This window comes from Leuciscus leuciscus (assembly GCF_965113295.1).
Source record: "Leuciscus leuciscus genome assembly, chromosome: 4".
In the NCBI taxonomy this organism is placed as follows: Eukaryota; Metazoa; Chordata; class Actinopteri; order Cypriniformes; family Leuciscidae; genus Leuciscus; species Leuciscus leuciscus.
The window spans coordinates 14,315,253-14,328,575 of record NC_138728.1 but is presented as its reverse complement, the minus strand read 5'-3'; the positions used below and the strand labels follow the sequence as shown (position 1 = coordinate 14,328,575).

General features: G+C 34.3%; 1 protein-coding gene across 1 annotated transcript; it reads right to left on the bottom strand.

The window, feature by feature from the left end:
- Positions 1–2,597: 2,597 nt before the first annotated feature.
- itfg2 (integrin alpha FG-GAP repeat containing 2) lies at positions 2,598–13,133 on the bottom strand. The gene is made up of 12 exons (XM_082165917.1): positions 12,890–13,133; positions 12,627–12,722; positions 12,487–12,528; positions 11,174–11,348; positions 10,951–11,090; positions 10,722–10,870; positions 10,538–10,632; positions 7,642–7,695; positions 7,265–7,356; positions 6,930–7,047; positions 4,157–4,330; positions 2,598–2,746 (listed from the first exon to the last, which is right to left on the bottom strand). The coding sequence occupies exons 1-12, from the start codon at positions 12,983–12,985 to the stop codon at positions 2,667–2,669; spliced, it is 1,311 nt and encodes a 436-aa protein (XP_082022043.1). The 5' UTR covers positions 12,986–13,133; the 3' UTR covers positions 2,598–2,666.
- Positions 13,134–13,323: the final 190 nt, after the last annotated feature.

Below are 13,323 nucleotides of genomic sequence, written 5' to 3'. Positions count from 1 at the left end.
TGTTTTGTTCACCTTCACAAGATTCACAGTTATTGAATGGCAGCATGTGAACTCTTGAAAGGGTAAAGTGATGTTTGTGTTCACTGAGTACATAAGCTGTGTCTGAAGAACAACTATATCCCCAGTGTTCTGCGGGTGAACGGCAGTGCTCAGATATGCCTCAAGGGCAGACAGACACACAGGGGACTGACAGTGTTTCAGTACAACTGAATTTGCAGACACGGACACACTTCAATGTGTCCTCCCTCCTCAGCAGCAAGAAACCCCATAATGCATGATGACACCTGAGCCAAACATTGCTCTTGCTCTGAAGTACACAAACACACACACACACACACACACACACACACACACACACACACACACACAAACCCTGAAATCAATGTGTCCTCCTGCACTCCCGAAAGCAAAGTATCTCCATAATCCATTGATAATGCATGAAGCTCCACAGGCTCAGAGCAGGTGGTGGGACACGGAATCCTCCCCCTGGGCTTCTCCTACATTTCAGACACAAGGAGTGCTTCTCAGTACTCAAATTGATGCTTCCTCGTTTCCTCCGTCCTCCAGCCCGTGACCTGAAAACCGATTGTATTGCACTGCGAGGAGGAGAGGAACAAGGAGTGAGGAAGCTTTCTGAGGAGTCTTGAGCGAGGATACAAGGTGTATCCTTCCCTCGCATCCTAAAGGTGTGGAGCTAAGACGCGCGGAAAGGAAACGAGGATGCACAAATAAGAAATGAGAAGCACCCAAGGATTCCAGTCTTTCCCTGAGGCCTTTTGCTCTATTCCTAGCCATTACTCTTCACCTGAACTTCAACACGGCTCAGTAATAATCGATACCACGCAAACTAAAGCTATTCGAGTCATTCCTGTTACAAAGTACTTTTTGAAATCTGTAACTTTTTATACAAATTAACATGCTTGTTGTGTTAAAGTACTTCACCAGACTTTCCGAAACAAGCTCAGACATTTAAACATTAATAATTCTTTACAAAATTTAACCAGGTGGAAACTAAAAATAAAAAGCTCAAGTTATACATTACACAGTTGACTGAAAATTAGCTTACACAAGGGTGTCAAAGTTCAAAAGTAATATGTTTTGAGCATCTTAACATTTTGATCATATAAAAATGATTTCTGTTATTTTATAGAATCTTTTAAAGTGAAACAAACCAACTAATACCACAAAATATAGATGTTTGTGCTGTTGTTTTCTTATCAGAATGATGTCACTTCCTGTAGGATGATGTCACTAAAGAACAGGATTTTGTTAGTATGGAATATTATTACAAGAATAACAAGTGATATTGAATAAGTAGTTGAATAATTATTATATAACAAGAAGGTATTTTTTAGTATAGTACTGTAAAATAATACTAATAATATAAAGAGTTTATTAAAAAGAATACATTAAGCTACATTTATAACAAGAAGGGATTTTTAAATCAATATATGTAAATATGATATATTTTCTGAATAATCAATATAAATATAAATATATATATACAAATATAAATATATATAAATATATATTAAAAATATATATATACATATATAAATATACAAATATAAATATACAAATATAAATATATATAAATATACAAATATAAATATATATAAATATACAAATATAAATATACAAATATAAATATATATATATAAATATATATAAAAATGTATATATATATATATATATATATTTATAAATGTATATATTTTTTTTAGAAATGTATATATATATATATATATGAAGAGTTCAGATGCAAAAGCCTCTAAATGCCATCTGAAATTTTCTTATAGAATGATCATTTTTATCAAGCTCGTATATTTAAATTCAATAATTTCACTTAAATGGCAATGAAGATTACCTATTAATTGTCATTTAAGTGAAATTAATGAACTTAAATATACAAGCTTGATAAAAATGATCATTCTATAAGAAATTTTCAGATGGCATTTAGAGGCTTTTGCATCTGAACTCTTCATATATATATATATATATATATATATATATATATATATAAATAAATGTATATATATATATACATACATTTATAAATATATATATAAATAAATAAATATATATATATATAAATAAATAAATGTATGTATATATATATATACATACATACATTTATAAATATATAAATAAATAAATAAATATATATATATATATGAAGAGTTCAGATGCAAAAGCCTCTAAATGCCATTTGAAATTTTCTTATAGAATGATGATTTTTATCAAGCTTGTATATTTAAGTTCAGTAATTTCACTTAAATGATAATTAATAGGTAATCTTCATTGCCATTTAAGTGAAATTGTTGGATTTAAATATACAAGCTTGCTAAAAATGATCATTCTATAAGAAAATTTCAGATGGCATTTAGAGGCTTTTGCATCTGAACTCTTCATATATATATATATATATATGGTGAAGGGGGTATAAAAATTAGCTGCAATAGGAATGATTCATATATTCCACCAATTTCAATAGAACCTCATGGTCAAAAAATGGCTCCAAATGATCAGAAAGGAAACTGTGACGAATGAATGGACTGAAAAGCAATAGCAGCAAATGACAGGCATAGACACAAAGGAAACATCCTGATGTAGTTTTATTAAAAGTCTATTTACAGAAATGAAGATCTGTGTTTGAGAGTCGTGATTCACTCTGTGCCGTCTTTCGGTATGTTCTCGTAGAGCACGTCTCCAATGAGTTTCCGAACCGCTACAGTGTCACTGATATCTGTAAGGTGCACAAACAAACACACCCATATAGTTTTTATTCTTTTATATGGTGACAATTCTCTGCTTTCCTGCAGAATGTAAAACACTGAAGACTGTGTGCACAAAACAAAAGCTTATTTCAAGCATGCTTGTGTGTGTGTGTGTGTGTGTGTGTGTGTGTGTGTGTGTGTGTGTGTGTGTGTGTGTGTGTGTGTGTGTGTGTGTGTGTGTTGTGCACAGAAACGGGCCAAAGGCATTGTGTAAATGAATTATAAATTCAAAAATGGGTACGAAAGGAGCCCTTGCTGTTGTCAGAATCCACTTCAGACTCATGCAAGATATTTTGGAAACTAAGAGTGGCAAGAAACGAATTGTGGGAGGTTAGGGGCATCAGAGCTCCAAAAAGCCTTGCTTATTAATTCATGCCTCTAATGCTTTTTTAAATATTCTTTTTTAATATATTTGCATAAAATAGTCCTTTTTATATCAAGTAAAATTCAACTAAAACAAACCATCCAATCCACTAATTGAAATTTCAATCCTCATCTTTTACATTTTCCCAGAGGGAATTAAAAAGGCGTCAGTCATTAACCTAGAATTAAAAGCTGTTTCTAACAAGAAAAAAATACATTTGTTAAATATTCAGTGACATTTATTGGTGAACACATCGGCTTTAAAAGCCTCATTTGGTATAAATCATCCTACAAACATCACTAATGGTATATAGCTCTCCATCTTTCGTGATTCCTCTCACCTGCAGGAGTTCATGGCGGCTGCGTCCCGTGGCACGGTTAACTAATCACGCTTTGAAAATCACGTTGTGGGAGCTCATCAGACTCAGAAGATGAATAATTAACAGTGGCCCCAGGAAGTCAAGCTGGCTTTTCATTAACAACTGTGCATGTGGCAGGAGTCTGAGTGAGCAGAATGACCTGACCCCCCTTTGGCCCAGTCAAACACTTTTGAATACGATGGCAAAATTATGCCGCGTCCCAAGAAATGACGGGGCGCAAGAACACGACTTCAAGAGTCTCTTCAGCCTCTGAGGTGGAATTGGCATGAAAACACTTTCAGAAGAACAGGATTTGTTGCAGGGGTTATTTTTTCACCAGTCCAAACAGAAAAATCAATTTTACACCATACAATTCTAGATTGGAATTAAAAAACTTGCATATTGGCCATCATGACTTAATCAGCTAAAACATCTGTAGTTTCAACAATAAAACGCATGAGTTTCATAAATATATTTTGCCATATGCTTTCTTGATGAGTGCTTATTACTCATAATGTAAAGTCATGCTCAGTTATAAATGCATTCAGAAACATGATCTTGCCTATACATCCAATCTTTTCCCCGGCTCCTCCAGATGGTGACTGTGGGCAATGTTGAGCTCTACAAACAATCACACACACACAGACGTCCACTCACCCACTCCCAGTCTGTGAAGCAGGTCTGGATACTCGGGTCTCTCTTCCAGCACACTCAGCAGGTTGGTGGGCTCCATCCTCTCCAGCTCCACTCTCCAGTACACATAGATCTTATGGTTAAAGCTCACATAGACCAGGCAGGGGCTGTTCCTCCCATCCTTACATGCATACTGACCTAATGGAGGAAACACGACAAAGAGGACACATTACAGACTATATTACTAAATGTAAAAATTAACATTTAATCAAAAATTATAAATGTGTAAATTATTACATTATATAATAAATAATGTATTTATTTAAAAAAATACTACTATAATTATCAATCAGTAAGTTATTTAATGCTGTTAACATGATTAAGACAATAACAGCAAATATTGTTTCAATATTTTCGATTTTATAAAATGGATAGCCGTTGAACTGGATTGTGATTGGTCAATACAGCATTTTAGCCCTGTTTAAATAAATTCTATGGTAACAGTTATGAAGTCAAACATCTGTTTATGACGTTTCTGTGCAGCACCCATAGAGACCAACTAGTAACCTTAATTTACATATTAGTGACTAGATCTTCTAGCGGAGTTTTAGCTCAAAATGTAATTAATTAATAAAATAAGCAAACAAACAAATAATTTTTTTTTATTTTATATTATAATATATTATATATAAAATATTTACATGTATTCAAAATAAAATAATAAATAAGTATCCGAGTAACTTGTTGCCTACATGTAATGTAAAGAACATAAATGTTAAGGTTACACTGTTCCTTACCAGAAATCACGGAGACAATTTGATTGCAGTAGTCTAATTCATTTAAAGGTATTTGAGTTACCACCAGATACTAGTTTAAATTGGACACAAACCATGATTTCAAATATGTAAATGTATGCAAAGGCTCTGTTTACTATAACTGCTACTATAAAAACTTTTCAAGATGATAAGCTTGAATGAATGCTTATTAAATCAAATTACACCTCTGCGTTTTTGTTTACACCTTCGAATGGAAATTACTGATCAGGAATTCACTGATCTCTTTAGCATTAGAATATGTTTTTCTCCAGAGAGACTTTGAGTGTAAGAGTAGCACCTCTCCGTGACATTCCCATCATACAGCAGACTCACAGAGACTGGGGCTGAATTTTAATGAGCGCACACTCCCTCCACATTAGCTCTCTGCGTTTTCACCAGAAGAAAATGAAGACACAGGTGTATGAGCTGATAAACATTACACATACTGTGTGATGCTTTGTTGTACATGAGTCAGTGGCCTTTCAATGTCAACATGAATGCAAGTCATGACGCTTTTGTGAGCATCACACATCTATCAATTTAATTCTCCTAATGCAACAGTTTCAATACTTCACCAATGTGCACTGCGATGAAAGAAAGAGAGAGAGAGAAAAAAGGTGATAAAAGGAACAGGAAGATGCAAGCAGAAATGAGAGAGACAGGTATAGAAATGAGACCCAGCAGATCCTTCTACTAACATAAATGAATATTAAAGGAAAATAGTCTTTTTATCTTTGGATGGATGGATGGATGGATGGATGGATGGATGGATGGATGGATGGATGGATGGACGGATGGATAGATCGATGGATAGATCGATAGATAGATAGACAGACAGACATCTAAATATGTGACCCTGGACCACAAAACCAGTCATATGGGTAAATTTTTTGAAATTGAGATGTATACAAAGAATAATAAGCTGAATAAATAAGCTTTCCATTGATGTACAGTTTGTTAGGATAGGACAATATTTGTCCGAGATACAACTATTTGAAAATCTGGAACCTGAGGGTGCAAAAAAAAAAATCGAAACATGAGAAAAATCGCCTTTAAAGTTGTCCATTGCGATTTTGCTGCATTCACTCACAAAAATAAATGTTTTATATATTTACGGTAGGAAATTTACAAATTATCTTGATCCTGAAATTTACAAGATATCTTGAACATGATCTTTACTTAATAGCCTAATGATTTTTGGCATAAAAGAAAAATCTATAATTTTGACCCATACATTGTGCCACAAATATACCTGTGCTACTTGTGACTGGTTTTGCGATCCAGGGTCACATATATGAAATTGTTGCTCATGATTTCAAAATAAAAGTTTAAACCCATGTTCTGAATTTGCATGTTTTGATGTCCACATGTTCAGAAATTACAGTGGCTGTAGCATCCTAAGGAAGTGGCCAAATATTAAAGATTGAGTTGACATTTGAATGCAGACCTAAGCCAGGATTAGACCTTTGTTAAATTAGGACATAAACGTGCCTTAGAAAAACATTACTGGTGTGCATCTTGAGACAAAACAATAGCACTGACATATTTTAAGATATGTTAGTACAAGTTGCTTTCAGTTAAAACACCTCAAACATCATTTTAGTCTGAGACTAGGCTCAAGCCTTGTCTGTGAATCCGGGGGTAAATGTTGTTTGGCCAATATTAAACAAGGATTTGATCATGCTGTAAAGTGTAACAACGTTTTTTTGTATATGTAAAAAAATAAAATAAAAAAAATGAAAAGAATTAGTTTTTTTTATTACAGTAATGAGAATTTTGGGGGAAATATGCTTTGAATTTAATTGTCATGAAAATAATATCACAATGGAAAACATTTTCTTAAAGCAAAATGTAATATATTTTAAGTATAAGATTTTTTTTATATATATATATATATATATTTGGGGGTGAATGTGTTCTGAACATGTTCTTGACGAAAAATGATAAGATTCATCCTGGTAGAGACTATAAGAGAAGCTCACCCGCACAGAATGCATTCACGTTTTCATCAAACTGGAATCGGACCACCATACGCGTATGATCGATGATGTAAGTCTGGCCGTCCCAGGCACAGGCCACCACTTCCTCTCTCCCATCGCCCTTAACACATGTACAAAAACACACCAAACTGTAATACACATCAGGTAGAGCACTTTTTTGGTGCATTTTCTGGTAGTCAAACATTTATGAAACATGAACATAGAAAAGTTCTAGTATCATTTCTTTGCAGATGGTTTGATATTTTATATGCGATTCAATTATATATACTGTATATGCACTTAAATACTTTTTGGGGCCACTGTACACCCAGACTTACAGTGACATCCAGCTTCTGGAGGGCAAAAAGCTGATGGTCCACCTGCACAGACCACAAGAGCTTCTCAGAGCTGTCCATGAGCTTCAGCGTTCCTGGAAGACCACCATTCAACGAAAAACAACAACAACAGCTAATGAAAAACAACAACAGCTAACCAATAACATCCATCCACTGCTGTCCAAACAATCAGGTTTGAACTGAGTGACCATGGAGAATGACGTGAAGAACAAGCCTGCACTTTTAGAGTAAAAAGCCAATCTTTATACACACCTGAGCCCAGAGTGACCAAAGAACAGAGTGAACAGAGAAAACACATGTGCTGGGCTCATGTTTTCCCTACTACATCAAATAATGTAGTGGACTAATCAGACACTCACCATCTAGAGTGCAAAGAGCAAACAGGCCACCTTTAGATGAATCATCCTTAGAACCTGCAGAAAACAGAAACAAGTTATGTCATTAGATTTGTTTGTTTGTTAAATTCTGAGAATGATTTGTGATTAGCGATGGACCAATATTACAACAACTTTTATACATGATATAATAGCTATAATTACATTTTAATATAAATATACTAATACACATTTTTTTAAAGGCGAACTAAGTAACTTTTTTTACCTTAACTGAACAGCTTCGGAGTCATTGGAATGGTTATATTACTTATTTCGGGTTGAATGGTGGTCGTTTCGCACCCCCCTGGTGCCCGTGAGCGGAAAATACGCACTTGCAACTTTGAGCCGGCGGGCCGCCGGCCGCTGCGTCAGGAAGTCTCGCGTGATATCAGGTCTCGCGATGTAAACAATTGCTTTACGGCCAAAAGAAATCTGTTAAAATGCTGTCATTATTGCGCTCCCTCACGCTGTCCGAACCCGAATGAAGAAGACGTTTTAAAGAATGTCCCATCTGCTTTGATGTCGTTGATCTATAGCCTCTGGTGTCTGAGAATCAACAACGAGTTTTTACGACAGTGTTGTCAAATATCTATTCCGAAGCTGTGGGGGGAGCTCTAGAGAGAAACCTGCGAGCAAAAAGCGAGAATACAGCGAAGAAGTCCCGAAGCTACTGAGTGCTGCTTTAAATAAACATTATTATATAAATACTAGTGCTGGGCAAAGATTAATCGCGATTAATCGCATCCAAAATAAAAGTTTGTGTTTGCATAATATATGTGTGTGTACTGTGTATAATTATTTTGTATATATAAATACACACATATGCATGTATTTATTTAAGAAATATTTGCATGTATATACATTTATACATAATTTATATTATATATAAATATAAATAATTTATATATAAATGAGAAAAAAAAACTTAAATATATACATGCATATGTGTGTATTTATATATACAAAATAATTATACACAGTACACACACATATATTATGCAAACACAAACTTTTATTTTGGATGCGATTAATCGCGATTAATCTTTGCCCAGCACTAATAAATACATTTTCATATACTATATTTAAAAAAATATATGTTTATTAAAATAATAAATTAATAAATAATTAGAAAATAACCAAGTAAATAAATAAATGTATTTTTTTTATTAAAAATAAAAATATATATAATTAGATTTTTTTTATTAACTACAAAAAACTATTTTAATATAAATATACACAATTTTTGTTTTTAACATTTTATTGAAATAATCTAAATATTATATGTACACTTTATTTTAATTAAAATAACATTTATTTATTAAAAATACTTTATTTATAATTTGATTCTAATTTTAATGTTACTGCCAATAAGCAATAAATGGCCAATATTAAAATCCTTTATTATATTGTGTAAATAAACAAAAAAAAGAAATACTACAATCTATCAATTGTTTTAAATCCTACAAGTGAATTTAGAAATCATAACATTGCACTTGACAGAGTAAAAAAAAAAAAAAAATGTAAGATAAAAAATTTAAGTAAGTGTTAGATAGCAAAGTTAAATGTAAAAATTAGCATGTATAATCATCAGGCTTGGGAGGGTTACTTTAAAAATGTATTCCGTTACAGTTACAAATTACTTCATGAAAAAAGTATTCAGTAACGTAATCCAAGTACCACAATATGAAAGTAATGTAATCTGATTACTTTTGGATTACTTCAAGGTCACATATATAAAGTCAAGCAATAAAAAAAAATAAAAAAAATTGAAAACCTTTTATTTATTAAGAATTTGGTCCGGTGTAAAATATTAGCAAAATATAAACTATTTATGAAAATGTCATATAGCTGTAAGTAACTATGTTGTAGCTAAAAACCTATTAAAACGAAGCAATCATGTCTCATTTCCACAACTTGGGAACACACAGCCCTGAATATTTATGTAAATGGCTATACAGACATCTAGTGGCTACTGTATGGTATTACAGATTATTTTTGTTTTATTTTTAACTAACATGTACAAGGAAAAAACAAAAAACAACATTTTAAATTTCTACACAATCTAAATATTAGTTTATTTTAAAATAGGCCTAGGCTACATGTTGACTAAAGCCGTGATCGTTCTTAATTTGCCTGACTAAACTCGGGGCGTTGGCAGTGGGAGTTCCCCTACGTTACCTAGACAGCGAACATCCTGTTAAGTGAGAAGAGATTAAGAAAGGACATTTTGGTACAACCATGTTGTTTGCATTTTCTTCTTTGAAAACAAAATGTCAGCGGAATTTCCATTAATTGACAGCGTTTTTGTCCCGCGGGCAACGTTTCTACTGGCAGCAGTGATTCATTCAGCGTCTGAGGAGATTGTAGACAGCTGTTATTTGCACATGCACCAGCGGGTGGCACACGTGAGTCATTACTGTCAACAGAATCAGGAACTACTGTATAATCAAGCAGCGCTTAATATAGTGTTATTATGCCAAAATACTGATTTATTAAGTTTTAAATTAAACCATTGTAATCCTGAAAGTATTCCCCCTTTTTTCAAAATGTAACTATAATCTGATTACAACGTTTTTTGACGTAACTGTAACCAATTACAGTTACTGGATTTTTGTATCCTGATTACATAACGCCGTTACATGTATTCCGTTACTCCCCAACCCTGATAATCATACATCAAATATCGACCAATACCATTAAACTGATAATGTTTTTGTGGTGGTGAGCCAGTGAAAATCTTGGGACAGCGAGTAAAAATCTGAACTACTAGTGACTTATTATTGAGTCATACTATACTCGGCCAACTGCACATTTTGTAAGGATATGTGTGCTGCATGCGCAGTATTCAATCTAAATGTGTGTGAGCATGCTCTCTCAGTACCTCTGCAAATGCTACCTATCAAATGAGTGGACACGTTCTTGTTATGGATGCGTCCGGAGGTAAGATGAAGGACAACGTCTCTGGAAGAACCCTCCCTGGGTACACACAGCACACGCTGAATTACTCCCAAATTCAGTTCTGGATATGTTTTGAATTATTTAGTACCTCGCTGTGATTCTCTCACTTGCTAGGAGATGCCGTGTTTTCATCCCCAGGTCCTGCGGCGCCCTCTTGTGTCCAAGAGCACGTCAGAATAGCATAGCCACAGCCAGGCTGAGACACCATGAGCTCAGGGAGACCTTCTGGACTTGGGTTAACTGAGAGACTGTCAACCTGGCGAAAGCAGATAAAAAAGCTGTAATAGTAATTTTGACTTCATGTTGGCCTGACGTTTGGTGCATCTAAATTAGTACCTGACCCTCCAGAAGCCATTTCTTCAGTAAGACAAGCTGACCAGAGCTCACATCTGAAGCATCAGAAGGTTCCTCCCACCTGAAGGCCCGCACCACCCGGTCCGTGTAGCCGACGACAAGCTCACAGCGCCCGTCTCCATCTTACATGCCACAAACACTTTAATATTCTCATGACTTAAAAAGGTTTCGAAATCTTTGAGCATGTCATATGCAAACTCCTCACCGATATCACTGATGAGCATGGCTTTGGTATTGGCGGGGATGTGCTGGGTGTAACTGGGCTTCTGTTCTTCACCAAGCGAGCCGTCCTGCTGACTTGAGGAGTCTGACTTGGCTGCAGAAGCACTGATATCAAACAGGTGAAACCAGCCCTCCGCACCCACTGCCACAACAAAGTTCTGACAGAGCAGAAAGAAAGTCATGTTACAAATGTGAAGCAATGAAAGACTTCTATACATAAGATTTGTGATTTTTATTTTGTTAAAATGAAAGAACACTAACAAAATGTACCATGGTACGACAATGTTTTTTGAACCATAAATAGTTAATCTGGAGAGCTCATGGCCAAAAAAAAGTAAAATAAATAATATTACAAAATAATATGTAGAATGTATAATTAATTGATAAATATTTATTGTTATATATTAAATAACAACTTATGTATTTACTTGGATATAAAGTTATACGGTTTTACTAAAAATCCTTACACGTATAACATTGAAAATAATTTGAATTAATATTAATTAGTATATAACTATTATATATTAAATAATAATGTCTTTACTATAAATAACACACACATATAACAATAATATTATTTATACATAAAAAATACTGTATTCTGTTAAATATATATATAAATGTTTAACTGAAAATGTGCATGTCTACTGCTTACCGTTTAGCATGTTTTTATGTCGCATCTCTTCAGCCAGGCATTCATATAATCTTACAGTTCAAACTACAATCCGGCCTCTAGCTCATAAATGCCAGAGGAGAACTGGCCCCCGACTGAGCCTGGGTTCTCCCAAGGTTTTTTTTTCTCCATTAGGTCACCTGATGGAGTTTTAGGACACCATTAGGTCACTTGATGGAGTTTTTCGGTTCCTTGCCACTGTTACCTTTGGCTTGCTCAGTTGGGGATATTTAATTTAATTTTATCAATCAATAAATTCCTCTTGAAACAAACTTTGTTGTATTATTTTAATTGAATACTGTGAAGCTGCTTTGATACAATCTGTATTGTGAAAAGCGCTATACAAATATACTTGACTTGACTTGACTTTTTAGTCCCTTCGAAGACAAAATCTTGTAGGAAACTGGATTTTTCTGGAAAACTGGAAACATTTATCATGGTTTGTGGACATAGTCCACGGTAGTACCATGATATCCTTTTAATTATCTCGGATTACTATGTTAATACCATGGTACATGATTGAATAAGGTAATAGTTCAACATCATGGTATTATCATCTGATACCATCACAGGCACTTTTTTTTTTTTTTGTAAGGGAGGAACACAGAGAAAGATAATCTTACCCTTCCTTTGTTGCAAACATCTCCCACTCCAACACATGTTAACTGTGAATAAAAACAGCTTGATTGATTAAAATACATTCATCATGGAATCAATCACTATTCAACCATGTAACGTTACATCAGTAAAGTGAACTCCTCACCATGCCAACACATGTTCGCGTGATCCACGGCTTACAGTCATCATTTTTATAGATGTACAGCTTCCCACTAGTGTCACCCACCACCAGCTCGTTCAGCTGCAGAAAAACATCTGGTTTACCTCATGCACAGTGTAACATATACACTAGTAAATATGACAGCGATACACACCAGCCATATGACGTGGCAGATATTATGATACACCGAGTCATAAACTCACTTCTGTCTAATATACACATTCTACACACACACTTTTGTAACTTACAGAGTCATTATCTGCATCTCCAAGACAGATGGCGTGAGGAAAGAGTGTTCCTGTGAAGTCTAAACTCACGCGCTGCACATAACTTACCGAGCGCATGACCTTTCAACTATACACACTGCAGACTAACGATTAAAATGTATTAAACAGCAGTAAAAGCACTCATATTTCAGATACACCTTGCAGTTGCATCCAGTACAAACAAATGCACATGACCTGTTTGGGCTTCGTTGTTTCAAAATAAAAGTCCGTGGTAACCGTAATATATAAGAGTCCCCCATGCATACACTAACGAAATTAATATTTATACAGCAATGATGCATTCAATTGAACAAAAGTAATAGTAGATTCAATAATGTTACAAAATATTCCTATTTCAAATAAATGTTGTTCTTCTGAACAGCAAATAATTCTGAAAACAATTTATCACAGCTTCC

What these genes read in the sequence shown, in the direction of transcription:
- itfg2 (XM_082165917.1), bottom strand. Translation starts at nt 12,985, where the DNA reads ATGCGCTCGGTAAGTTATGTGCAGCGCGTGAGTTTAGACTTCACAGGA. An exon ending in ATGTTTGCAACAAAGGAAGG is followed by an intron (nt 11,349 to 12,486) that starts GTAAGATTATCT and finishes CTGCTCTGTCAG; the next exon opens with AACTTTGTTGTGGCAGTGGG. An exon ending in TCCAGAAGCTGGATGTCACT is followed by an intron (nt 7,048 to 7,264) that starts GTAAGTCTGGGT and finishes ACATGTGTTAAG; the next exon opens with GGCGATGGGAGAGAGGAAGT.